The 27,394-nt window shown below is 45.4% G+C and overlaps 1 protein-coding gene across 6 annotated transcripts in view; it reads right to left on the reverse strand.

Annotated features, from left to right (window-relative positions):
• PIP5K1C (phosphatidylinositol-4-phosphate 5-kinase type 1 gamma) overlaps positions 1 to 27,394 on the reverse strand; it is a 336,412-nt gene that overhangs the window by 96,732 nt on the left and 212,286 nt on the right. For all 6 annotated transcript variants that reach the window (XM_063914840.1, XM_063914837.1, XM_063914838.1 and 3 more), the window contains one exon: positions 14,103 to 14,264. In XM_063914840.1, coding sequence (XP_063770910.1) covers positions 14,103 to 14,264 — 162 coding nt within the window. The remainder of the gene's footprint in view (positions 1 to 14,102; positions 14,265 to 27,394) is intronic.

Consider the following 27,394-nt stretch of genomic DNA (forward strand, 5'->3'; position numbering starts at 1 on the left):
AAGCTGGGCTGGAAGCAGGTAATGTTGTAGCTGGAAACAGATGAATCCACAATGGATCGGAGAGTCAGGCTACACCGCAGGTGGAATGCTGGTGCGGGTCTCTATGGTGGAAGTCTTGAGACAGGAGCTGGAACCTGGAAGACAATCACAGGAGAGAGACAAACAGGAACTAGGTTTGACAACCAAAGCACTGACGCCTTCCTTGCTCAGGCACAGTGTATTTATACCTGCAGCAAGGAAGGGATTGGCTAGGCAATTATGCAGATTAACAATACTGACAACAGATTGGAGGATATGATCAGCTGACAGAATCCAAGATGGCTGCGCCCATGCAGACACTTGGAGGGAAGTTTGGTTTGTAATCCATGTGGTAATGAAAACAGTAATGGCGGCGCCGGCCACTGGAGACAGGAGACAGGAGACGCCAGGCTGACAAGTGCACATCCAACCACGCGGACACAGCGGAGGCCGCGGCTGACGTAATCGCCACTCTGACACTCTGCATGCAGAAGCTCAGGGACGGCGGCGGAGGCGGCGGGAGACGCCATGCCAGATGTAATAAGGCGTTACTGTGACAGCGTCTCAGAGAGACAGGAGAGGATGCAGGAATGTGAACATTAGGATAACAGATGGGATCCGGTCCTGGAGCGCTGAGTTAGCCTTAGGAGGCATCTGATGGGTAAGAAATGGCGTCCAGATACCCGGATCGTGACAGTGTCGTTGGAGGCAAGAATCCAAAAAAAGCACCAAAGTACAGTTTTCTCCAGTGAAGGAGTTAATGATGACTTGCGTCAACAGATCTTCTAGCCGAGAGACTGGAGAAGATCTGCTGTCAAGTAAATATCATCTGTCAAGACATCCAGTGACTGGGCTAGGAGGAGGTAAGGATGGATCCTGGCACCCCTATAACGCAGGTGAGCTGCTATGACCGCCCTGATTCTGGTGAATACTCTGTGCCACTGACAGACCAACAGTAATGTTAGAAAGTAACAATAATTAGACCGTATGGTAAATTTGAGGAAGTGTCGATGCTGATATGTATAGCAATGCGTAGATGTGCATCCGTTCCATGGCAAGAATAAAGTAGGTAAGATACTCCATGTGAAACCTGGAAACTGTAGATACTTGTTCAACGCCTTATGAATGAGGATAGGATGGTATGACCTTTCTGACTTTTGAGTAAGAAAAAGGCTGGCATAAAAAACTCAACGTCTATGAGACGGGGGGGATCTGAATGGTAATATTGGAGGCCAGATGGAAGTGAACCAACTCCCTTAGAGTCTTTGTCTTTCCTGGGCCATCCAGAAATCCCATAGAAAAGAACAGAGGAGGACTCTTCCAAATAGTCAGTGTGTAGCTCCGAGAGACTACTCCTCTGATCCAAGTGTTCATCATGGTGCTTCTCCAAAGCTGGTCGAAAGACAGAACGCCACCCGAACGCCCACCGCTGTCAATCATGTTGCAAGGAGAAGGGTCATGCACTGCTGCAAGTTCGCAGACCAGATGGACGCAGCCGCTGCATACAGACGCGCGGCTGCGTCCATCTCTGATTCAGCCCCACAGAAGCAGGCAAAATGTCTAAAGTTGATTTCATGTTTAGCATTTGGATATGGAAGTGATTGATGTGAACCCACAAAATGTGTTCAGAGGAGCTCTCAATGCAAGTGAAACAAGCCATCCTTAGGCAGCAAAAACGAAACGAAAAAACCATCAGAGTGATAGCGGAAATGTTAGGAGTGGCCAAATCAACAGTTTGGTAAACTCTGAGAAAAAACAATGCAAATCACAACACTAGTTAGCTCGGCAACTAGAAAAGGCCATGACGTCCACAGAAGACGGCGGCTTAGCGTTTGCACTACTGCTAAAAGCAGCTAGTGAGCGATCAACTCGGAATAAGGGCCACTGTTCATTGCAGGAACCTTCCTTCAAAGCAATCTTAACCAAGCTAGCCAATATGGAAAGCAGCAGATGGATGGCAGTAACTGCCCTACCATCTCTCTGCATGCCATTCAAGTATAGGGGCTCCCAGATCACTTGTAACTATAGGTGCAAGATCTAGCCAGAGAACTACAAACATCGGTCTGACGTAAATGTCCATCACTTTCTGGCTTATTGAGGTTTGACAACAATATCTGAATAGATACTGGAAGTTTCTCCTGAATGGCCTCTGTTTCTTTGCTCATTTGAAGGTGGCTGTTTACAATTATTTTATGCTACTTGAAACTTTTGAGTTACAAAAACAAACCACTGTGAATGAATGAGTAGGTACAGCTAGCAGTAAGGTTTTCAACCAAGGAAGAAGTTTTCATTGTAACAATGGATAATGAAGCTTAGGCAGTCCGTGAAATTACTCTGCTTCTGAATTAAATTTTAACAGCTATTTTAGCATTAAAACCACTGCTGCTGTGGACAACCAAACCTGGGATGTTTTATGTGGTCAACCTAGACAACCAAGCATCTAAACAGTCTACTGTCAAAGTCGAAAAATATTGCAGTACACACATCAAGTACAAACTACACACAGATGGCCTCCGCGCGTGTACTTGTTCTGCCGTGCGTGCACATATCCGCAATTTGTGTATGGTCGCTCCTGCGGTCCTGCGCATTAGCGCGTGGTATGGGTATTTACGGTAGATTTTGTGAACGCATGGAAAGCCATCAAAACACATTACATATTTAGTCCAAATAGTGCACAATGTACACATAGTCTCCCTGCACCACATCAGTAAGTTACAGCAGTTTAAATGGTAACAGAACAAAGGGATTCACCTTTACAGGATAGGAGGGGACAGAACAAGGTTATAAGGTGGTGTTTGGTATCCAGCCGTAAGGTATTGTAAGGGTAATATTCCGGTGTTGGTTTGAAGAAGATCGCATGTTCCTGCGAATAGTTATGTGCAGGAGCAGAATATAGATATAAACTGTATTTACTGTACATTATGTATGCGGCGGGAACCCAGAGGAGACCACCCACAAGAGCAGTTGGAACAGACATCGCCCACCTATTCAAACCGACCTATGACCTCTCCTGTACTGTAAATGACCATCCCTGTGTCCAATGGACAAAGAGATTACAGTATACATTGTGTTAGGTTTTGGAAGAATTGTATAAAGAGAGCCTGGCTGCAGGCCTGGTCAGACACAAGACTCACAAAGTTATCTATCTAGATGACGGAGGACCAGACTGGGTAGCGCAGCGAAATCCAAACAAGTATGTAACATTGACTGTGGCCATTATTCTGTTGTATTGTATTGTATTGTATATATTGTAACCCCCTTTCAGTAATAATATGCTGTGGTGTCGGAACCCAGCAGTTTAATTACAATCTGGTGTCGTGTCTTCCTTTCCCTGCCAAGGTTTAAAGTGTATTATTATCGCATTGCATAGCTGTTAAGGGTTTGCGGTGTATCTCTGGGTGTGTACGCGCTGTGTGTACTTTGTACAGTCAGCGCGGCGTTTGTGCGCAAAGTCCGTACACAGTACGGGACTCTTTACGCTAACAGCGTAAAGAGTACGTAGAGTGTGTATTAAGTATAGCGGCCTCAGCGGCTCCATGGTAAAGTGTATTTAAAGTGTGTTTAAGGTATAGCTTTTCATTCCTGTATATAAATCAGCATTATCAATTGGGTGCTCCGTCAGGGATTCCACATACTCACAGCCTAACAGGTCACAGCAGACTTAATCCATCAGCAAAAGGGTGGACAGAAAGTATCCTACGTAACCTTTTCTTGGTCGGTGGATACACTAAAAACCCTACTTGTGTGCTGATTAGATGACGTCTGCTCTGTATGGTTTGTAGAGATGCTGGTAGAACCCGTAAAGTAAACAGGAAAAATGCTATTTAAAAATCTGTGAATTTTTTTTTGGCGCCAAAAGCGTACACAACAAAAGGCATCCATACCCTTTGTATACCCTCTCACATTGTTGCCATAAGACTCAAATTGTTAGATTCATTTAGATCTGTGTGAAACCGATTACATTTTGTTGCTATATAGTTAAAACTAAAATAAATGTTTGAGGAAGTAAGTGTAAAGCACAAACGCAGTCTGGCCTGGTTGTAAAGGTTTATACAGAAAGAAACTGTGTTGTGTTAAGTGAGCGATTATAGTTCGTATTGCTCACATTTATAGAAGTTGTGTGATTTGTTTTATTGCGTACGCACATTGGTACACGTGGTACGGAACGCGAGGACAGCGTACAAAAACGTGCACATGGCGCAAGGCCCGCACACGTGGCATAGAGGTACGCACGGTTGCGTAATTACTCAAGCTTGCGTAGGGTTGTGTGCGCATAATAAAACCACACGATAGTTCGTTTAATTTAAAGGTGGGACAGTAGCCACGCTACAATAGCACAAAACTGCCCGGTTTCTAAAGCAGATTAGTATAAAAACATTTTTTTTAAATTGCCTCTGGGGTAAAGCTGCCAACCTGAATTAATCCAAATTTTCTGTACAGAAAAACAAAGTGTATTTGAGTGAGCGAACATAGGAGTGAGTGGATATTTGAACCCAGGGAATTCGGGATCCCGTCGCGTGGTACATCAAGTAAGAGGAGGCTTGGTGGCGTGAAGTGGCTGACTCACGTTAGTATAAGGTTTAATACGCAAATCGTGAGGTGATTTGCAAAGGAGCGTGATAGTGCATAAGTATTGCGAAGTATTGAAGTAAACAGGTTTTTGTATTACGCTCTGGGCTGAGGGTCACAGTTTGTACATTGACCCGTGGTTGTACGGCAGATAGGTAACAAGTACCTATACGCTGTGCAATTGGACCACGCGTTTGTGGGTGCGATATATACAGCGCAACTTCATACCCCTTTACGAACTTTTGCGTGAAATCACGGTATCATTAGCGCTGTGTAGATCATACACAAGCGTGATTTGTGTATAAGTGTATAGGGAGTTTTCGCTGGTCTCTCTCAGGAAAATCTTTAGCTGTGTATATTCACTGGAATAGGTAAGTCACTCCTAAACACTTCCAGTGAATAGAAACCAGATAGGGGCCTCACTGGGTTCACGGTGGTTACTATTAGAGTGAGTTGTGGTACTCAGCGGAGAAGGAGTGGGTGAAAGCGCTCTAAGAACTTTCACCGTCTATTCGTATTGTGCATTGGGTAAAAAGGAAAAAGTCCGCGATGGGATCCAATTGCACAAGTGGTGGACGTTTTGTAGCCAGGATTCAGGTTGAAGAGCCGCGGCCCAAGGGGTCAGCGAGGTTTGTTATGTGTGGTAAATATGGATCACACACGGAAGACTTTTTGTCTGAATGGGTACGTATGACTGACAAAGACAGGGTACCATTCCCTAGGGTGGGCAGATTTGAACCAGAGGTATTACAGAACTTAAGGATAAGGATATGTCTGATAAAATCCAAGAAACAAAGGATTAGACATACAGATTGTTTAAATTTATGGCAACAGGAGGGGGATGTGCAAAGGGAATTAGCTCGCGCAGCAGGTTCCAGACCTAGCGGGAAAACAATGGCGACCGCACCACCACCACCATATATTGTGGGGGAGAAAGTGGCTACAGACAATGGTACATTGGTACAGGATAGGAGAGTAATTGATAAATGTACTAACGCTAACCCTTGCCAGTTGTATCCCATTTTAAAATTTTCCCCAGGACTGCGAGCAGGAAGATGAGCCCAGCACGATATCGGCACTCTCTCTAGCAGCCACCATACAGGACACTCTCAGGTGGGCACGGCCCAACCAACAAGAGCAGTAGCAAGGCCCCTTAGCGGAGGGAAAAGTGAAGTCGTGTCCACAGGTAAGTATGGTACCATACATTATGCAGAGACAATAGCACCTCACATTGTAGAATCAAACCAGAATGATGTAATTGAATTAAATCCTTTCAGGGTGATTGCAGTCCCCAATGGGAAGACTGACGCTCAGGGAGTCACTCCCATCAGGAACATTGCCATGCACTGTCCCTGGTCCCGAGCAGAGTTAAGGTCAATTATGTCAGAATTTCCCGATCCCAGAAAAGATCTAGTCGCATGCCAGAGGTTCATTAAAGAGTTAGGTAACGCCAACGAACCCACGAACAAAGATTGGCGAACAGTGCTACTGGTATGTTTACCCTCAAATATTGACCCTGCAAAATTCATAACTGATTGTAAGTTAGACGCAGAAGTACCTCTCGCTGATGAATACAATCAGGAGAATGTACGGCAAATCAATCTGCAATTAGGAGTATATTTCCCTACTGTTGTCAAATGGAATAAAATCTTTTCCATAAGACAAAAGGAAGGTGAAATGGCATCCGAATGTTTCCATCGAGCACTGCAGGAAATGTCTAGATACACTGGGATCAAGGACATAAAAGATAATGCGCATCACAGGGAGGTAGCTGTTACTGTATTAATGAACGGGTTAAAAGAGGCATTAAGAGTAAGGGTACAGACCTCTCTACCAAACTGGAGAAGTATCTCGGCGGCTGCATTGAGAGAGTCCGCTATCGAGCACGACAGGAACATCAGTAAGCACAGGGAGTCTCAGGGGGAAAAGCTGATGACAGCGAGTATAGACGCACTTACCAAAAAGCCATATCAGCCGAAACCCCAGATCCCTGATGGTAAGTCACGTATAGTAACATGCTATGCTTGTCACCAGGTAGGACATTACTCGAGGGAATGTAAGAATAAAAAGGTACACATAATGTATACCAACCCCCTAGACCAGGATATGAACCACACTATAATGCACATAATTGGGATCAGGGACCACTTAGGAGAAATCACGATCCACATGCAGGGGAAACAAGGAGGTACCCACCAAGGAGAGACTGGCAGGCCTCCGAAAATTCTCAGCTACCTCCCTCACATATTGTAGCTGCCAATACGCTGCGAGAGGGTCTCAACACAATATAGGGGTTGGGCCACACCTGTAGTCTGCAGCCAGTGAAGTTGATTGCTAGCCTTGGTAGTGAACCTGAGGTAACGGTTGATGTAGCTGGTGTACCATTACCTTTTCTCGTAGATACAGGGGCGGTCAAGTCAGTGTTAAATTCAACGATGGGTATAAAAACCACGGGTAAAACAATTTCGGCAATGGGAGTAACAGGAACTGTGCAACAATACCCTTTGAGTAGACCGGCAGAGATTACGATAGGGCCTTTGCAAACCAAACATTCTTTTCTGCTGGCTGCATCGGCTCCGACTAATCTACTCGGCAGAGATTTATTGTGTAAAATGCGGTGTGTCATATACTGTACTCCTGAAGGTGTCTTCTTGGATATACCTGAGAACCACGTTCAAGAAGTGCAAGATATATTAGACACCCCTCAAAGGCTAATGTCGCATTCTGCTGTTACAGACAAGTGTCCATCAAAGGTAGAGGAAATGATCTCACGAATACCGGGTTCCCTTTGGACCAAAGATGGACAAGACACTGGATTGATGGCGAATGTAGCTCCAGTAGTAGTGCAAGTAAAAGATGGTAGGATAGCTCCAAAAATCCCTCAATATCCTCTGAAGCCAGAGGTAGAATTAGGAGTGTACCCTGTCAAAGAGCGGCTGCTACAGCAGGGCATCCTAGTCAGGACGTCCAGCACCGCCAATAGTCCCATCTTCCCTGTGAAAAAGAGTGGGGGGAGGGGTTACAGGCTAGTGCAGGATCTAAGGGGGATAAACAAGATAGATGAGAGCTAATTCCCCGTAGTGCCCAATCCAGCTGTCATCCTCATGCAAATTCCCTCTACGGCAAAATTTTTCACTGTCATTGACCTCTGTTCTGCTTTCTTTTATGTCCCTCTTCACCCTGACAGCCAATACCTTTTTGCTTTTACATACAGGGGAGTACAGTACACCTGGACTCGTCTCCCCCAAGGTTTCATTGACAGCCCGAGTATTTTCTCTCAGGCCTTGCATGACTGTTTACAATCCTTTCAACCTGAGAGTGGATCAGTGCTAATACAGTATGTCGATGACTTATTATGTTCTGAATCACTCGAATCGTCCTTGAAAGACACGAAACAGCTTCTGTTTCATCTTTCCCAAACGGGACACAAGGTTTCAAAGGATAAGTTGCAGTTGTGCCAGACCAGGGTAAAATATTTGGGACATTGCTTGACCCAAGGACTTAGACACCTCACCGCTGATAGAATACAGGCGATTCACGACATGACTCTGCCACAAACGCAACAACAGATCCGCACTTTCCTTGGAATGTGTGGGTACTGTCGAAACTGGATTCCAGGGTTCTCTATACTGGCTTTACCTTTGCAAGAAATGGTCTCTTCAAACAAACCAGAACGGGTCTCGCACACAGATGAGTCCGAACTGGCATTTGAGAGACTCAAACAGTGCCTATCACAGGCACCTGCATTAGGTATGCCAGATTATGAGAAGCCCTTTGAATTGTACGGTACAGAAAGTGCAGGGTGCGTGGCAGGCGTTTTAACTCAGAGACATGGTGATGCCAGCAGACCGGTAGCATACTTCAGTGCACAGTTGGACACGGTAGCGCGGTCTCTCCCCACTTGCTTGCGAAGTGTTGCAGCGATAGCTTTGCTGGTAAGTAAAAGCGAGGACGTAGTGTTAGGACATGACCTGACCATTCATACACCTCATGCAGTATCAGCCTTACTGAACTCAGCCCAAACTAGACATGTCTCATCTGCTCATTTACAAAGTGGGAATTATCACTGATGGCCCCGGTAAACATCACCATTAAGAGATGCAGCTCACTAAATCCTGCAACTTACTTGCCAAGTGTGCCTGGACAGGCACAAAGGGTGGAGGATGAGAATAATGGTGAAGGAGGATTTAGTGCAGATACTGATACGCATGATTGTATGGAATACCTGAATTAGATTTTCACAGCGAGACCTGACATCAGTGACAACCCACTGGAAGGAGTAGACTTTACCTTCTACACCGACGGTAGTTGCCACAGACAAACAGAATCGGGAGACTTGTGTACTGGATATGCAGTTGTAGACGACAGAGGTATCATAGAAGCTGAACCCCTGGGCCCACCGCACTCAGCACAAGTTGCTGAGTTGGTCGCCCTAACCAGAGTGTGTGAATTGGCCAAGGGTTAGTCAGATAATATATACACGGATTCTAGGTACGCCTTTGGAGTGGTGCATGATTTCGGGGCCCTATGGCGCCTCAGAAATTTCATGACGGCAGCTGGCAAACCTGTAGCGCATGCGTCCCACATAAAAAGGCTTCTAACAGCGATACAGGAAACAGACAGAGTGGCTGTTATCAAGTGCAAAGCACATACTTACAACCAAGACCCAATTTCACTTGGTAACAGCCGGGCAGACGCAGCTGCTAAATCAGCAGCCAGCACCCCCATACAAACGAACATCACATCACTGATGACATTCAAAACAATCAATACACAAAAATTTATTGAAATGCAAGATTTGTGTTCTTTACAGGAAAAGGCGGTCTGGAAGTCAAAGGGGTATGGCCAGGAGTCCTCAGGACTTTGGACAGGTGGACACGGTAAGCCAGTGGCCCCCAGAGCATATCTTTCAAGTCTGGCTGAGGCGGCACACGGTCTGACTCATCTGGGCAAAGAGGGTATGTGCAAGCTGGTAAGAGCCTACTGGTGTGCGCCAGGATTCTCTTCTCATGCAGGTAAGAGAGCAATGACATGTTTTACTTGCTTGAGGAAGAATATTGGAAAGTCAATACCAACAGAGCCATCCCATATCCCTCCAACAGACGGACCTTTTCAGGTAATACAAATCGATTTCATACAGTTACCACCCTGTAGGAATTTAAAATATGTGTTAGTTTGTATTGATGTATTTTCCAACTGGGTAGAAGCGTTCCCTGCTGCCACAAATACTGCTACGTTCACTGCAAAGAAAATTGTGCAGGAATTTGTGTGTAGATATGGTATCCCTAGAATAATTGAAAGTGACAGGGGTACCCATTTTACAGGTGAAGTCTTTCAGGTCATGTGCAAACTGATGGGAATTAATAGCAAGCTGCACACTCCGTACCGTCCACAGGTGAGTGCAAAGGTGGAGAGAGTGAACAGCACTATTAAGAACAAGCTGAGCAAATTAATGGCTGAAACTGGATTGTCGTGGCCAGAAGCTTTGCCACTAGTGTTGTACAGCATCAGAACCACTCCCAGGTCTCCCCTTAACCTATCACCCTTCGAAATTCTTTTTGGTCGACAACCTCATGTAATGACAGACCCCCATGATGATTTGAAATGTAATAATGAAGTGACTGTGAAATATTTGGTTGGGATGAGCCAGCAGCTGAGAAATCAACAAAGAAATTTAAAGCTGGTGATTCCTGACCTACCGAACAGTAACTGTCATGACATTGAACCTGGGGATTATGTGATGATTCGAAATTTCTTACGCTCAGGTTGCCTCATAGACAGGTGGGAAGGACCATATCAAGTCTTGTTAACCAGCACGACAGCATTGAAGGTCGCCGAAAGAGAGACTTGGGTCCACTCGTCCCACTGCAAGAAGGTCGCTGACCCGGAGAGAACTCGTGACAAAGAGCAGAGTGTAGAGAACCTCGTATCACTGGAATGTCTGTTCCGGGAAAGTTGAGAAGCAGGACTGTTGAAGGGCATCTGAGCACAGCGATTAACAAGATCTAGAACGGTTGTCGTACCATTTTCTTTTTTTCACCTCCCCCTGCATTTTCCTTTCTTTTCTCCTTCTTATTTTCCTCCTTTCCCCTAACGCGATCACAAGAGACTGCGTTCCGGGTTCTGTTAGTAATTCTGGTTTTGATCAGGACAGTTTGCTTTGTTGAGGGTCCCAGAGAGGTCGAGCAGGGATCTGGAATGGGTTCCGATGGCGAGTATGAATTTGTAGGATCTCAGGATCAGCACATCACTTTAGTAAAGACTGGCATCAGTAAGCGCTCTGGTAGTCAGGGAGCTCGGAGGCACTGTGAGGGGTTATTGTCTGATGAATATTGTATTTGTAGGAATTGTGAGAATATAGTTGAGGATGGGTGCATCCAGAGATGTCAGTCCAACCTTCATATCGACATGGACCGTCATCCATTGAGTGATTACCACTCACTAGTGGGTAATGTCTTAAACCAGACAAAATGCTGGGTGTGCTCACAGGTACCTCAAGGTCAGAGCAAGTCAGGATTAGTACCATACCCTTTAGCAATAGATGAGGTACTCGAATTACGGGGTGGGAGACCGGTGGACAAGAAACTCAACATCTCTAGGCCCCCTAGTTTGAAGCTCCACCAGTATCATGTAGACAGGTCCTTATTGTGTTTTAATATTTCCAATTACCGAAAACCGGGAAATTGGGAAGTGACGTGGAATAACCAGACAATGACCTTTTCACACAGAGCTGATAGGATACCCATAGACTCTGAACTTGTACGCCAAATAGCCAACAGTGGGTGGTATTTTCGGTATAGGTATACTCGTGGAAGCAAGACCATGTGGGTTGGAAAAGTATCGCCAGGGTATTGTGCGCATATCATCCAGCCCGATACTTGTACTTTGTCCCCTATGTTCTCCCAGATGATGCCTATTTCATATGTGGGAGGAAGGCGTACATGTAGCTTGCCCCGAGCTCAGAGGGATTGTGTTATATTGGGAGAGTACTGCCAGAGGTCATGACCATAACCCATGATAAGATGAAAGACGTTCACCGCAGTGCTTAGGCTCCTTATACTCATACTCACTATGAACACATCATCAAGAGACACCTCATAGATAGGGCAGAGCACGCAGCCTCTGATTTGATCCACAAATCCACCGGGATTCAATTCCTTCTCGCATTAGACATCACCCTTACTGCCAGAGGAACTATAAATTATAGGTATATCCACGCGCTAGCGAACTTGATAGACAATATCACTGAGATGTATGACGACACCTTCAGGTATACGGGAAGGGAGTTACAAGCCTACAATTAGGAACTGATTCAGCACAGGATGGTCCTTAATTATGTCACAGCCGTGACAGGTGGGTACTGTGTTACTCTGGCAACTCAATATGGTGTGAAGTGCTGTACGTATATTACAAACAGCACTGACGACCCCACGGAGATCATCGATCAAAAGATGGACGATATCTTGCAGTTGAAGTGGGAGTTCAGGAGGAAGCACAACCTTACCTTAGCGACTGTGAGTAATGAACTGACCGGCTGGGTCTCATGGTTGAACCCACGCACATGGTTCTCAGGTTTAGGAGAGTGGGCTCAGAATGTCATTATGAGTGTGGGGAAGTTTCTCCTTTGTATCCTGGGAGTCGTCATAATTATTGGTTCGATATTTAGGTGTGTTCGAATTCTAATGCGGCGCAAGCACGGCACAAATCTGATGAGTCTAAGGAGCGAGGGCGCTGTTATAGCAGCAGATTTAATTTATGACCCATCCATAGAGACCGTGTTATGATAAGGATTGCAAATTAATTTCATGGCCTGTTTCTTTCACCCATTTTTCTTTTGTTTCCCCCTCTGCCCAGAAACATCCATCCGGAAAAGACATCAGCCCTACCCAAAATGTTTATGTGAATGTATTTTATATATGTGTCTTATCTTCATCTCTGCAACCTCCAGTTAATGGCACACATAGTCGACAGGTGATATCCACATATACTAGCACTCACATATGTTTCCCCCTCCATGTATCATCAACTAAATGTGCACCCCATTTGTTGGAACAAGAAGCCGAAAAGAGCTCGGTAGTGTTTGTTGGCCCATTTACAGACCCTTAATACGGGATGAGAAGGATTTAATGTATACTTCGCAATACCTCGAAGCTTATTACATATACGGCACGATGATACATGCCCCTCAGACATGAATTCATAAATACATGCTTTTTACTATCCCACTAGGTCATATATTTCCCACCTACAACTCTCCCCCGATCATCCAAACTTCTGTAGATATTGTGTAGATATTTTTCTGTTTAGTGATTAGATAGTGGCAGTTATTGGTGACTGCCAAAGGGTGGACTGTCAAAGTCGAAAAATATTGCAGTACACACATCAAGTACAAACTACACACAGATGGCCTCTGCGCGTGTACTTGTTCTGCCGTGCGTGCACATATCCGCAATTTGCGTATGGTCGCTCCCGCGGTCCTGCGCATTAGCGCGTGGTATGGGTATTTACGGTAGAGTTTGTGAACGCATGGAAAGCTATCAAAACACATTACATATTTAATCCAAATAGTGCACAATGTACACATAGTCTCCCTGCACCACATCAGTAAGTTACAGCAGTTTAAATGGTAACAGAACAAAGGGATTCACCTTTATAGGATAGGAGGGGACAGAACAAGGTTATAAGGTGGTGTTTGGTATCCAGCCGTAGGGTATTGTAAGGGTAATATTCCGGTGTTGGTTTGAAGAAGATCGCATGTTCCTGCGAATAGTTATGTGCAGGAGCAGAATATACATATAAACTGTATTTACTGTACATTATGTATGCGGCGGGAATCCAGAGGAGACCACCCACAAGAGCAGTTGGAACAGACATCGCCCACCTATTCAAACCGACCTATGACCTCTCCTGTACTGTAAATGACCCTCCCTGTGTCCAATGGACAAAGATTACAGTATCCATTGTGTTAGGTTTTGGAAGAATTGTATAAAGACAGCCTGCTGCAGGCCTGGTCAGACACAAGACTCACAAAGTTATCTATCTAGATGACGGAGGACCAGCCTGGGTAGCACATCGAAATCCAAACAAGTATGTAACATTGACTGTGGCCATTATTCTGTTGTATTGTATTGTATATATTGTAATCCCCTTTCAGTAATAATATGCTGTGGTGTCGGAACCCAGCAGTTTAATTACAATCTGGTGTCGTGTCTTCCTTTCCCTGCTAAGGTTTAAAGTGTATTATTATCGCATTGCATAGCTGTTAAGGGTTTGCGGTGTATCTCTGGGTGTGTACGCGCTGTGTGTACTTTGTACCATCAGCGCGGCATTTGTGCGCAAAGTACGTACACAGTACGGGACTCTTTACACTAACAGCGTAAAGAGTACGTAGAGTGTGTATTAAGTATAGCGGCCGCAGCGGCTCCATGGTAAAGTGTATTTAAAGTGTGTTTAAGGTATAGCTTTTCATTCCTGTATATAAATCAGCATTATCACTACTAAATCCTCAACCTCACCATCATCCTCCAGAGTTGGGTAGCTCCGTGTTCCACGTAGGTCATATTTTCCTTCTTCACGCTCGGTGGGGATCTGTCCTGCAGAGAAAGCAGCAGAGGGTCCCATAAGGCGAGGCACAAGAAGAGTGCTTCTTCCCTTCTTGGAGGGTGAGGACTTCAGTGCTGAGGGGAATAAAAGTAACAGAATGCTTTATTATTGCAGTCTAACTAAGTATATTAAGTAAACGTCCGTTCATACAGGTAGAGTTTGTTCCATATAGATTACAAATGCATTTAAAGCCTCAGAAAACCACAGAAGCAGAACTGTACAGTTTTAACTGTAAATGGAAACTTATCATAACTATCCTTGGAAAATATTAGATTTTACTTTTAAAAAGGCACATTACCAGATTTCGTATATAATTGACATGAGATATTAAAGAACAATATTTAGTAAAGAATTTACATAAGGGTTTAACTACAATACAGAACAGTGAAGGCTACAAACCGCAATCACAGAGTAAATTTAAATGTATGTATTACCAGTTACTTATATAGCGCACACATATTCCGTAGTGCTTAACAGAGAATACTTGGCCATTCACATCAGTCCCTGCCCCAGTGGAGCTTACAATCTATATTCCCTACCACATGTACGCACACACTAGGGTTCATTTAGTTGGGATCCAATTATTTTTAGCTTGTGGGGGGGGAAACTGGAGTACTCGGAGGAAACCCACACAAATTCGGGAAGAATATACAAACTCCCCACAGTTATACCCCCTACACATTTGCCGCCGAGGCGCCCGACCCGGTGGCGGGGAGAGGGGTGACAGGGGGAGTGACGTCACCGGGCCCCATAGCCCTGCATGCTAATATGGACGATATTGTCCATATTGACTTGCATGCACAAACGAGCCGTCACCAAAGATGAACGACAGTGGGGCCGAACATCTTTCATCGTTGGTGCCTACACAATGAAAGATATGAACAATTTATCGTTCATTACTGAACAAGATTGTTCATATCGGCCACACACATTGCCTAGTGTGTAGGGCCCTTTAGGGCCATGGAGGACATCTAACATAACCTCAGTGCTGTGAGGCAGTAATGCTAACCATTACACCATCCATACTGTCCAGAAGACGTTACGGTAATATACAGTATAAGTGGACAGCCAACTTCCTCTATTCTGACATTGCAAATTTAACTGTTGCAATACATTATATGATGAATGCAATTAAATATATTTCACAAATAAGGCTAGTGCTAGAGCAACTAATACAAACTGTATACTAGATTTTACAACGAGAGAGCAGGCACGACAAATATAACCTTTTGACTGCCGTTTCACACACAACTAATAACAACCCTCCCCCCCCCCCCCAAAAAAAAAAAACACAAAAACTATTTTGTAGACAATGCAATCCACCTAATAGTTCTACCTGCCCACATTTTAGAGGAAAAGTAGTAATATTTAAAATGAAACATATTTGCAATAATCTACCACACATACATAAATACATACTAGGACCCACCCACTCCCTCACATCTATTCTTACATGTGTTTTGATCTCCATCTATATCCCAGCCTTTGGAAACCTCGTTATGTCCATCTCCCACTATACATCTCTACATTCACCAACCCCTGTAGGGGAATATTCAATTAGCCACAGTGTTTATCACACACGTGAATCCATGAGAAACCAGCATGGCATTGCGGAATACCACTGATTTCGCAGATTAGGGGCAGTAATCCCGGGTTTAGATGCGGAGAGAAAATATACGTTATGGTAAGAACTTACCGTTGATAACGGTATTTCTCCTAAGTCCGCAGGTTCCACAGGATAACAATGGGATATGATGGAGACACAGCAGATTTGCACCAATCAGTCAAAGCTTTCGGCCTCCCAGCATGCAACGGGCCCGTCCATATATCCTTGCCCCCTGGCTCAGGCAAATCAGTTGTATTCCAAAGCAGAAGGCAGGAGCATCATGTAGAACCCTAATCAGGCGAGAAGAACCCACATGCACACCCTCGTACAAGAAGGAAGAGGTTAGTGAGTAAAAGGATCCTCAAATCGGGTGCGTCAGGGTGGGATCCCTGTGGACTTAGGAGAAATACCGTTATCAACGGTAAGTTCTTACCATAACGTATATTTCTCCGGCAGGGTCCACAGGTTATCCACAGGATGACAATGGGATTTCCCAAATCAGTATAGTGGTGGGGATGCTCCTGATGCATAGGAGAATCCTTCACCCGAGTTCAGCATTGTGAGAGGCAAAGGTATCCAAAGCATAACGTCTACTGAATGTGTAAATGGCAGAACATATGGCTGCCTTACAACCCTGTTCTGTTTAGGCACCACATGGTGCTGTGCAAAAAGGACCTACCTTATGGGTAGAATGAACAGAGACATTAGCCAGAATAGGGAGATCAGCTTAGAGAATATGCTTCTGAAATCGTCCTCTGAAGCTATCTTGCCAGCATCTGCTTACCAGCCTGCCATCCTCTCTTGTGAAATCCATAGCGAATGAAGAGGGAATCTCTTTCCTGATGGCACTGGTATATTACACGTAGATCCCTTATGCACGGATCACGTCTAGTGATGCATCTCCCGCAGCGAGGCCCGGAACCTGAAAAACCGGGGCATTTTCTTCGTTAAGGTGGAACTTAGTCATCACCTTGGAAATATACCCAAACTTAGTTATAAGAACTGGTTTATGTGGATAAAAGATCAGAAATGGGGAACAACATGACTGATATTCCTCTAGCTGACACCTTAGTCAGTAGAAAACACATTTATGATCCATTTTAACCAATGGTTCAAATTGGGCAACTTGAAGGGCTTTAAGGACTAACACCAGTCCCACGGCACCGTAGGAGGAACAACCAGAGGCTGAATGCGCCGCATAACCTGGAAAAAAGTACGCACATTCTGTATGTCATTTATTTTTGGAACCCTACAGTCAATGCCGACCCTTGCTTTTCAAAGGGAGCCACCTTCAAAGCTTTATCCATTCGTGCCCGAAAGTATGCCAAGACCCCAGAACTCTGAAAGATCTAAGGTCCAACCTCACTGCAAGCCTGAACATAGGCTTGCCATATTTGGTGATAAAGGCGAGCTAAGGAAGGGTTCCTTGTTCTGACCTCGTTTAAATCACCTGCTGCAAACATCTTGTTACCTTCAGGATAAATGTATCAAGGCCATGCCATCAAGGACCGTAGAACCAGAAGTCTGTGATAACCAGGACCCTGCGTCAGTAGTTCTGGACCATGGGAGAGCAGAAATAGAGTATCCATTGCCATTCACTGCTGGTTTTCCGGTTTAGCTTTCTCATCAACCTGGGTAATAGGGTGATTGGAGAAACATAAAAACCAGAAGTCTCATCTCACCGATAAGACATACACAAAGATCACTCTGGGATCCATTGTTTTTGACCCCTATGTGAGCACTTTGTTGTTCCGACAAAAACTCCATGAGATATATCTCTGGCAAATACCTCTAGTTCACCGAAATCAGGAACCCTCCGGGTGTAGAGCCCATTAATTTTCCTGAATGGTTTGTCAAATTGAGAAAGTCCGCTTCCCTATTTAGGATTCCCGGAATGAAAATAGCGGACCCGGTTAAACGATCAAGTTCTGACCATCTTAGTATGTGCTTTACCTTTTTCATCACTTTTCGGCTGCGAGTTCCTTCCTGATGTTGAGGTACGCGCATAGTCCGCACAGCACTGGCTTGGTTTTCCTTGAAAACTCTCCTGTGCCTACACCGGTGTCCTATATGTGGCCCAAGGTTCCACCTTTAATTGGCATACAACCTACTTCTTTGGGAACACAACCTTCCTGACACTGTTCCTCAATGTCAGAATTTTTTCCATTCTGATACCCAAAAGGATTTCCCTTTGTCCAGCTGGGATGACTGTTTCCACCAGGCTGAAGACCTTCTTACTTTTATCGTAAGTACCATTCCGTTTTCATTATGTGAAGCCTTCCATAATTACCTACAGCACCTTGTATTCCCAGGTGGTTCCTCCAAGTACCAACCCGGACAACACTGCCCATCTTTCACGATCCAATTGGGCACATTTAGTGTGGTGTGACTTTAGATTCTATTTGGTAAAATTCAGACGCTGCAGAGACGTCAGGTGGAATTGTGCATACTTAACTCTGTTGATGTAGATACCATCAAACCCATCACCCACTTTGTTGCGTGAATGGATCCATTTGACTGTGTAACAAAAACTTGAATCCTAGACTACACCCTTGTTGCAAGGTAAAAATTACTTCTTGCAGACCTGATCCAGTACAGCCCCCAAGTGAATCATCCGATGTGATGGAACTGGAGACACTTAATGGTTCATTATTGATTCACTTGTGCATCTGCATACAGGTTATTGTCTGTTGCAGAAGACGTAAGGGTAATCCCTGTGTGCCAAGATCGTCTAGGTCTGAGAAATTCTTAACCGCTGCTAGCGGAGATGAGATGTGTTCACCTTCATATGTTTGTTAAATAGTCAGGCTAACCGAAAAGGTAAGTCCTATAACTAAAAAATGCTGTTGGAAGATAGCAAACCCTTAAATAACACTGATGGACAGTGATATAGCACCTGAAGGTAAGCATCCTGTAGATCCAGGGGTAGCCTTAATCCCCTGGCTCTATGCCAAGCATAAGGAACATAACGATTGCAAGTGCAACCGAGGTTTCAAATGTATTTGTTCAGCATTTTGAGATTGAGCATAAGCCAAAATGACCCGTTTGGCTTCTGATTTTACCAGGTTGGGGTAAAAACGTTGTCCACGTTTGCAAGAGGAATTGAAATGACTATTTCTGCTGAAGCAATTTCTGAACTGCCTCTTGCAAGCCTTGTCCTTCGTCTCTACCAGAGATGGCTGTGGAGGCGAAAACATACCTAGTACGGTGTCAGAACTGTAGGCCTATAGAAATCGCCCCCCCCCCCCCAGCCTGGGGTCCCCAGGCAGAGGCCCATACCATGCTACTGATGGCTTATCTTTCTACAGCACCTGCCCAGACGGTCTTGTATCCGAGTATCAACCAGGCTCAACACTGCTTATCTTCCAAACTCAGATGAGATTGGGCCTATCCAGTGTGGTGTAGCTGTAGATCCAACTGGACTTTTGGCAGCCCCCTGCCTTATTAGTCCTCCTAGGAATCAAACTCAGGGGCCGAAAAACAGAAATTTAAGTTTAAAACTGTATGTGGAAGAAAGTTTACCTTTTTGGAGTCTGCTCCTGATTTTAGAATATCTGTTAATTCTTTACCAAAGAAAAACTTTCCGGAAAGGACAATTATTCCGAACCTTTCCTAAATTCTGAATCGGCTTCCACCTTCCAGCCAAAACTGCTCTGCGTGCAGATATGATTGGGGCTAATGCCCTGGAGGAAATAATGCCCAAATCTATTGGTGCTTCTCCAGGATCATTGCACTATATGAGAACTTTGGCGTTCTTGAAAAAATTCTCCTTCAATTGCATTAGCCCAGACAACTACTGTCTTTGCCATTTAAGCCAAAACCAAGGCTTGGCCCTATGACTGCCCTAGACAGGGAAAGTAGAGATAAAGTAGATCACTTGCATAACTACTTTAGGAGCCACCTCTTTTTAAACATCCCCAACTGGAAGAAGGTAATTAGAATTCAATTTCTTAGGATTCCAACTTTTATTTGGGCATAGCCCCAACCTCTTCCCTGATTTCTGTCAGCTGATCTGACTCAGGAAACTCAGGTTTTTAGGATGTTCAAATACAGGTGCCTAGGTTTTTAACCAGGCTCCCTCAATGCTTTATTTAGCTCAGCTATATTGCAGCTGAGATCTACCTCTTCTTTGTATAATGAAGTAGAATAAATTGTTGAATTTATCAGAAGATGAAAGTCCAATGTGTAGCCTGTGAATGTGAAGATTTTACTTACCATTGCTCTGAGAAGCTGCTGCTGGGAGTGATGCACCATAGGTGGATCTGCATGTAAAGGCTCTACCTGGTACAGGATTCTGAAGAGATTATCCATTCAGTTTATTGGATAATATGTGTGCAAAGATAGCCCAAGGAGGATACATTTGTACCCGAATCTGCCTTGTATTTCTGCTGAAGCTAAACACTATGCAAATGAACCATCCTGAACCAGATCATGAGAGGACAATACAGCTTTTGTAAAACAAACATAATGAGTGTCCTCACCTTTGCCGCTCTTATACATGATAAATAATCAGCACTTCCACAGTGTACTACACCATTTTGTGACTGTAATCTTTAAATGATATTCATCCGACCCTCCATGCATCAGCACTGAGGATCTGCAAGACAGACTAAACAGACCTATAGTAAAGTCAGCCTAAATACTAGCAGACAGTCACATTAGTATAATAAGCAATACGAGTATATTATCAACTACAAATAACATTTATGTAGGAGCACACATTTACTGAATCATGTTTAAAACAGATCTAACGTATTCAGACGCAATGCAAAAGAAACAACAGTAATGGTACAGACTCGTATGCAATAGGCACTTTAACTATTCGTACTCAAAGGTAGATATTTAGTGCTGTATTACCCGTACTCAGTAGAGTGGGATACAGGGAGACTCACCCCGCTTCCAAGATCGATCATACGTTAATGCTAGTAGTGTACACTGCCGCTTCCTGACCCTGTGATCACGACGCTCTGGTCACACAGCCGCCTATGCTGCGACCGGATCCCCTTGTTATAGTGCTTAGTGAATACAGACGCTCTGGTCACACAGCTGCCTATGCGGCGACCGGGTCTCCTCGGGGTAGCGCTCAGTGAACACTGACGCACCGGTCATGCAGCCGCCTGTGCTGCTACCAGGTCCCCTCGTGGTAGTGATCAGCGAACACAGACGCACCGGTCACACAGCCGCCTATGCTGCGACCGGGTCTCCTCGAGGTAGCGCTCAGTGAACACAGACGCCCCAATCACACAGCCGCCAATGCTGCGACCGGGTCCCCTTGTCTCCCAGTGTAACTAGTAGCGTCTGAGACGGAAGCGAGGAAACAGTTCATGGCGGGAGACTTGGCGGAAACTGGTCATGAACTGGGGGAGGGGCGACCAGGAGAGCATCTGACTCCCCAATGCGGATATCAACTAAAGGGATCGCGGCCTCATGCTATTCCTGGTGCCTAAGATCCCTAAGGCCTAGCGCTGGAGCACCCGTGGTGGCGGCACGTCAGCTACTGTTTGGTAGTCTCCTCCCAAAACAGTGCGGCTGTGTCCGTATTCCATCATGCTACGCGGAACAGATGCCTTACCTTCCCCTCCGTGCTCCGGCCACAGCCTGGTAATGTCTGATGGACCTGCTAGTATATCCGACACGACGCCCGCTGAAACAGCACTGTACTCGTGGGTAAGCGTTGTCGCGACCCGGCGGAGAGTTGTTGGAGCGACTGTTTCCAATATGCATATAAGACGCTGTTTAGAAAGATCACTCAAAAAAATAGTAAGACTATAAAAATAAAATAAGAAAGCTTAGGGCTGCTAAAAACCAGCAGCCCTCTGACCATGGTCCGGCTCCTGCCGCACCAAACAAAAAAACCGATTTGCCTTAGCCAGGGGGCGGGGCTATATGGACGGGCCTGTTGCACGCTGGGAGGCCGAAAAGCTTTGACTGATTGGTGCAAATCCGCTGTCGCTCCATCATATCCCATTGCTTTCAAGTGGACCCTGCCAGAGAAAATAGGATTTTGGTTACCTAACCGTAAATCCTTTTCTCGTAGTCCATAGAGGATGCTGGAGTCCACATTAGTACCATGGGGTATAGACGGGTCCACCAGGAGCCATTGGCACTTTAAGAGTTTGAGAGTGTGGGCTGGCTTCTCCCTCTATGCCCCTCCTACTAGACTCAGTCTAGAAACTGTGCCCGAGGAGACGGACATCTTCGATAGAAGGATTTAACACAGATACTGGCGAGATTCACACCAGCTCACACATACAAGGCACATCAAGCTAACTTAGCTTGAAAACTCAGCAACCGCTGAAACATTACTTACCAAGTAACAATACAGCACTCAACTAAAACGAAGTTGTACTGAACCAAATAATGAAAGCAGGAAAATGAAGCACTTGGCGGGTGGCCAGCATCCTCTATGGACAACGAGAAAAGGATTTACCAGTAGGTAACCAAAATCCTATTTTCTCTTACGTCCTAGAGGATGCTGGTGTCCACATTAGTACCATGGGGATGTACCAAAGCTCCCAAAACAGGAGGGAGAGCGCGGAGGCTCCTGCAGAACTGATTGACTGAACTTCAGATCATCAGAGGCCAAAGTATCGAACCTGTAGAACTTTGCAAACGTGTTCGACCCAGACCAAGTTGCAGCTCGGCAAAGTTGTAACGCCGAGACACCCCGGGCAGCCGCCCAGGAAGACCCCTCCTTACCAGTAGAGTGGGCCTTGACAGACATAGAAAAAACCTTTTTACCAGGCGCTAATAGCAAGTACTATCAAAAAAGAATCCTTTTGGATATTATAACAATCAGCTGCAAAAAGTTTGATGACCTGGGTTTAGCAGGTCAATCACATTGCACTGGACCACCCAAATGCAACTATCCACAAAAACTCCAATTTTAAACTTTTGCGCTATAATAAAAATATATGATATGGCTGACAATAATGACAAACTCCTATTAAATTAAAAATATTTAATATTGCATGAATAATCACAAATAATAAAATAAGACCGGTCTTAATAATTTAAACATCTAAGATAACAAATGTAAATACTTTCCATTAAAAGGAGGTGGACTTGAGCATATTCTGTGCACAGAAGTGTATAGACTAGCTCTATAAGCAAATGACTCAATATATATATATATATATATATATATATAAAAGTCAAACTAAATCAAATATAGCTGCTGGTGGAACCCGTATGTTAGATGTTTCCAATAATCAGTCACTTAGTATCAGACTTCCTTTAAACATGACAATCCAACACAGGACAATAAAGTGAATGAGAGCCGCTCCAACCGGAATCTTACGTGAGGTATAAGCAAATAATGTCAGCAGGAAGAAATCCCGACATCTGCCACGCTGGCTTCTGGCTGCGGGGAAACCGGCACCTGCACTGGCGCCTGCTGTAACCTGTCCTGCTCGATCTGAATGCTCCACAGATCTCCACCTCTACGTGCCGATTGCGAGCACCGATACGCGGCTCCTCTCCACTCAAAAATAATTCGACCAGCGGATGAATGCTGCAGCTGGTGTATGTTACGGGTCTAACTCCAGCAGGGGTCCAACCGTAAAGCTTCTTATAGAAGAATATGCTCAAGTCCACCTCCTTTTAATGGAAAGTATTTACATTTGTTATCTTAGATGTTTAAATTATTAAGACCGGTCTTGTTTTATTATTTGTGATTATTCATGCAATATTAAATATTTTTAATTTAATAGGAGTTTGTCATTATTGTCAGCCATATCATATATTTTTATTATAGCGCAAAAGTTTAAAATTGGAGTTCTTGATAGACATAGGACACGGCAAGCCTGCCGTAGAATACGCATGCTGGATAGTGAACCTGATCCAGCGAGAGATCGTCTGCTTAGAAGCAGGACACCCAATTTTCTTGGGATCATACAGGATAAACAGAGTTCGATTTTCTGTGACGAGCAGTCCTTCTCACATAGATTTTCAGAGCCCTTACAACAACCAAGGACTTTGATGCAATTGAGGAGTCCGTAGCCACTGGCACCACAATAGGTTGGTTGATATGAAATGCCGACACAACCTTCGGAAGAAACTGCTGACGTGTCTAGAGTTCAGTCCTATCTTCATGGAAGATCAAGTATGGGTTTTTACAAGACAATGCCCCCAACTCTGACACACGTCTAGCAGAAGCTAAGGCCAACGTGACAGCCTTCCACGTAAGAAATCTGACCTCAACCTCCTGTAGAGGCTCGAACCAGTCCGATTGGAGGAACTGCAATGCCACGTTAAGGTCCCAAGGCGCCGTAGGCGGTACAAAGGGAGGTTTTAGATGTGCAGAACTCCCTTCAAAAAGGTCTGAACCTCAGGGATGGCAGCCAACTGTTTCTGAAAGAAAATGGATAGGGCCGAAATCTGGACCTTTACGGATCTTAATCTCAGGCCCATATCCACACCTGCTTGCAGGAAGAGGAGAAAACGTCCCAGCTGAACTCCACCGCAGGAAATTTCTTGGACTCACACCAAGATACATATTTTTTCCAAATTCGATGGTAATGTTTAGACGTCACTCCTTTCCTAGCCTGCATCAGGGTAGGAATAACCTTGTTCGGAATGCCCTTTCGAGCTAGTATCAGGCGTTCAACCTCAATGCCGTCAAACGTAGCCACGGTAAGTCTTGATAGGCGAATGGCCCCTGCTACAGCAGGTCCTCCCAAAGAGGAAGAGGCCTCAGCTCTTCTTGCAGTAGATCCAGAAGATCCTCGTACCAAGCCCTTCTTGGCCAGTCTGGAGCAATGAGGATCGCTTGAACCCTTGTTCTCCTTACGAGTTTTAGAACTCTTTGGATGAGTGGAAGTGGAGGAATTGCATACACCGACTGGAACACCCACGGAGCCACTAGGGCATCCAACCGCCACTGCCTGCTGATCCCTTGACCTGGAACAATACCGCCAAAGCTTCTTGTTGAGACGAGAGGCCATCATGTCGATCTGGGGTACGCCCCAAAGATCTGTTACCTCCTTGAACACCTCTGGGTGGAGACCCCACTCCCCTGGATGGAGATAGTGTCTGCTGAGGAAGTCGGCTTCCCAGTTGTCTACTCCCGGAATGAAGATTGCCGACAGCGCCAATGCGTGCTTTTCTGCCCAGAGGATGATTCTTGTTACCTCTGCCATTGCAGCTCTGCTCTTCGTTCCACCCTGTCTGTTTATGTAAGCCACTGTTGTCACATTGTCCGACTGCACTTGAATGGCCCGATTTCTCAGTAGATGGGTCGCTTGGAGAAGACCGTTCTAGACGGATCTTAGTTCCAAAATGTTTATTGGCAGACTGGCTTTCAGACTTGACCACCTTCTTTGGAAGGTTACCCGTTGAGTGACTGCGCCCCAGCCCCGGAGACTTGCATCCTGAATCCCGAACCTGTGGCCCTCCAGAAGGTGAGGTAATTGCAGCCACCAGAGGAGTGAAATCCTGGCCTTTGGCGACAGACGCATTCTCTGGTGCATGTGTAGATGGGATCCCGACCACTTGTCTAGGAGATCCAGTTTGAAGGACCGAGCATGAAACCTCCCGTACTGCAGAGCCTCGTAAGAGGCCACCACCTTCCCCAGAAGGCGAAAGCACTGACGAACTGACACCAGGGCTGGCTTCAGGACATCCCGGATCATCGTTTGAATAACCAACGCTTTTTCCTCTAGGAGAAACACCCTCTGCACCTCCGTGTCGAGGATCATTCCCAGAAAGGACAACCTCCTGGTTAGTTCCAAATGTGATTTTGGAAGATTTAGGATCCAACCATGTTCCCTGAGAAGCTGGGTCGTGAGTGCTATGGACCGTAACAGCTTCTCCTTGGACGATGCCTTTATCAACAGATCGTCCAGATACAGAATTATGTTCACCCCCTGTCTGCGGAGGAGAATCATCATTTCCGCCATCATCTTGGTGAATACCCTCGGTGCTGTGGAGAGGCCAAATGGGAGGGACTGGAACTGAAAGTGACAGTCCAACAATGCGAATCGAAGCTTGATGCAGTAGCCAAAATCGGAATGTGGAGGTACGCATCCTTGATATCCAGGGATACTAGGAATTCCCCCTCCTCCAGACCTGATATCACTGCCCTTAGAGACTCCATTTTGAACTTGAACTCCCTCAGAAAGGGGTTTAGCGATTTTAAGTTCAGAATGGGCCTGACCGAACCATCCGGTTTTGGTACCACGAAAAGGTTCAAACAGTAACCCTTGTTTTGCATATGAGGCGGCACTGGCACAATGACCTGTGCCTCCACCAACTTCAGGACGGCTTCTTGCACGGCAGTCCTGTCTGCCAGTAGAGCTGGCAAGCTTGATCTGAAAAATCGGTGAGGGAGATTTTGAAACTCCAGCCTGTACCCCTGGGACACAATATCTTGCACCCAGGGATCCAGGCCGGAGGACACCCAGACATGACTGAAATGTCTTGAGTCTCGCTCCCACCGGCCCCACCTCAGGGGCGTTCAGTCCACCGTCATGCGGAGGACTTTGGTGTACCTGAAGCAGGTTTCTGTTCCTAGGAACCTACAGCCGCAGGTTTCTTGAACTTGGGCCGACCTCCCGGAAAGAAAGTGTTGGACGACTTGGCCTATCTGGGCTTGGTAGACCGAAAGGGCTGTGATGTAGCTGAAGAAAAAGTTTTTTTTTGGAGCAGGTGTAGGTGAGGGAAGAAAGGGTGACTTACCAGCCGTAGAGATCCACGTATCTAACGCTTCCCCAAAGAGAGCCTGACCTGTGTAGGGTCGAGTCTCCACACTTCACCTGGATTCCATGTCGGCAGACCACTGGCGCAACCACAGTCCTTGACGAGCTGATACGGACATGGAAGAAATTCCTGCAGCCATGGAACCCAGGTCTTTCATGGATTCTACCAGAAATCCTGCCGAATCCCGAATGTTACGTAAAAACAATTCAACATCACATTTTTCCATAGTATCCAAGTCTTCAAGTAACGTGCCTGACCACTTTACTATAGCTTTGGTAATCCAAGCACTGCCAATAGTGGGACGTAGTATTGCCCCAGAAGCTGTGTACATGGATTTGAACGTATTATCAATTTTACGATCAGCCGGCTCTTTCAAGGGGGTAGATCCTGGACCAGGTAAAACCACCTTTTTTGAGAGTCTAGATACGGACGCGTCAACAATAGGCGGGTGTTCCCATTTTTTCCTATCCTCTACCGGGAAAGAAAACGCTACCAGAACCCTTTCAGGTATCTGGAATTTTTTATCCGGGTTTTCCTAAGCCTTATCAAATATAGCATTTAATTCCTTTGACGCAGGGAAGGTTAGCGAGGCTTTTTTATTTTCAGTGAAGTAAGCCTCCCCAACCTGCTCGGGTGTTGTATCAGCAATATTCAACACATCCCTAATAGCCTCTATCATCAACTGCACCCCTTTAGCAAGAGATGCTGCCCCCCCCCCCCCCCCGCAAAACATCCCCATCACCGTCTGTAGTATCGGTATTGGTATCATCCTGCATGATCTGTGCAAGAGTACGTTTATGTGAATATACAGCGGGGAGCCCTGATGTACCAGAACTGGGCCAGACTGCCATAGAGTTCTGTAAAGCCTGAGTTGCAGATTCATTTTGTGCAACCATATTT

This window comes from Pseudophryne corroboree, chromosome 1 (assembly GCF_028390025.1).
Source record: "Pseudophryne corroboree isolate aPseCor3 chromosome 1, aPseCor3.hap2, whole genome shotgun sequence".
NCBI classification, from domain to species: domain Eukaryota; kingdom Metazoa; phylum Chordata; class Amphibia; order Anura; family Myobatrachidae; genus Pseudophryne; species Pseudophryne corroboree.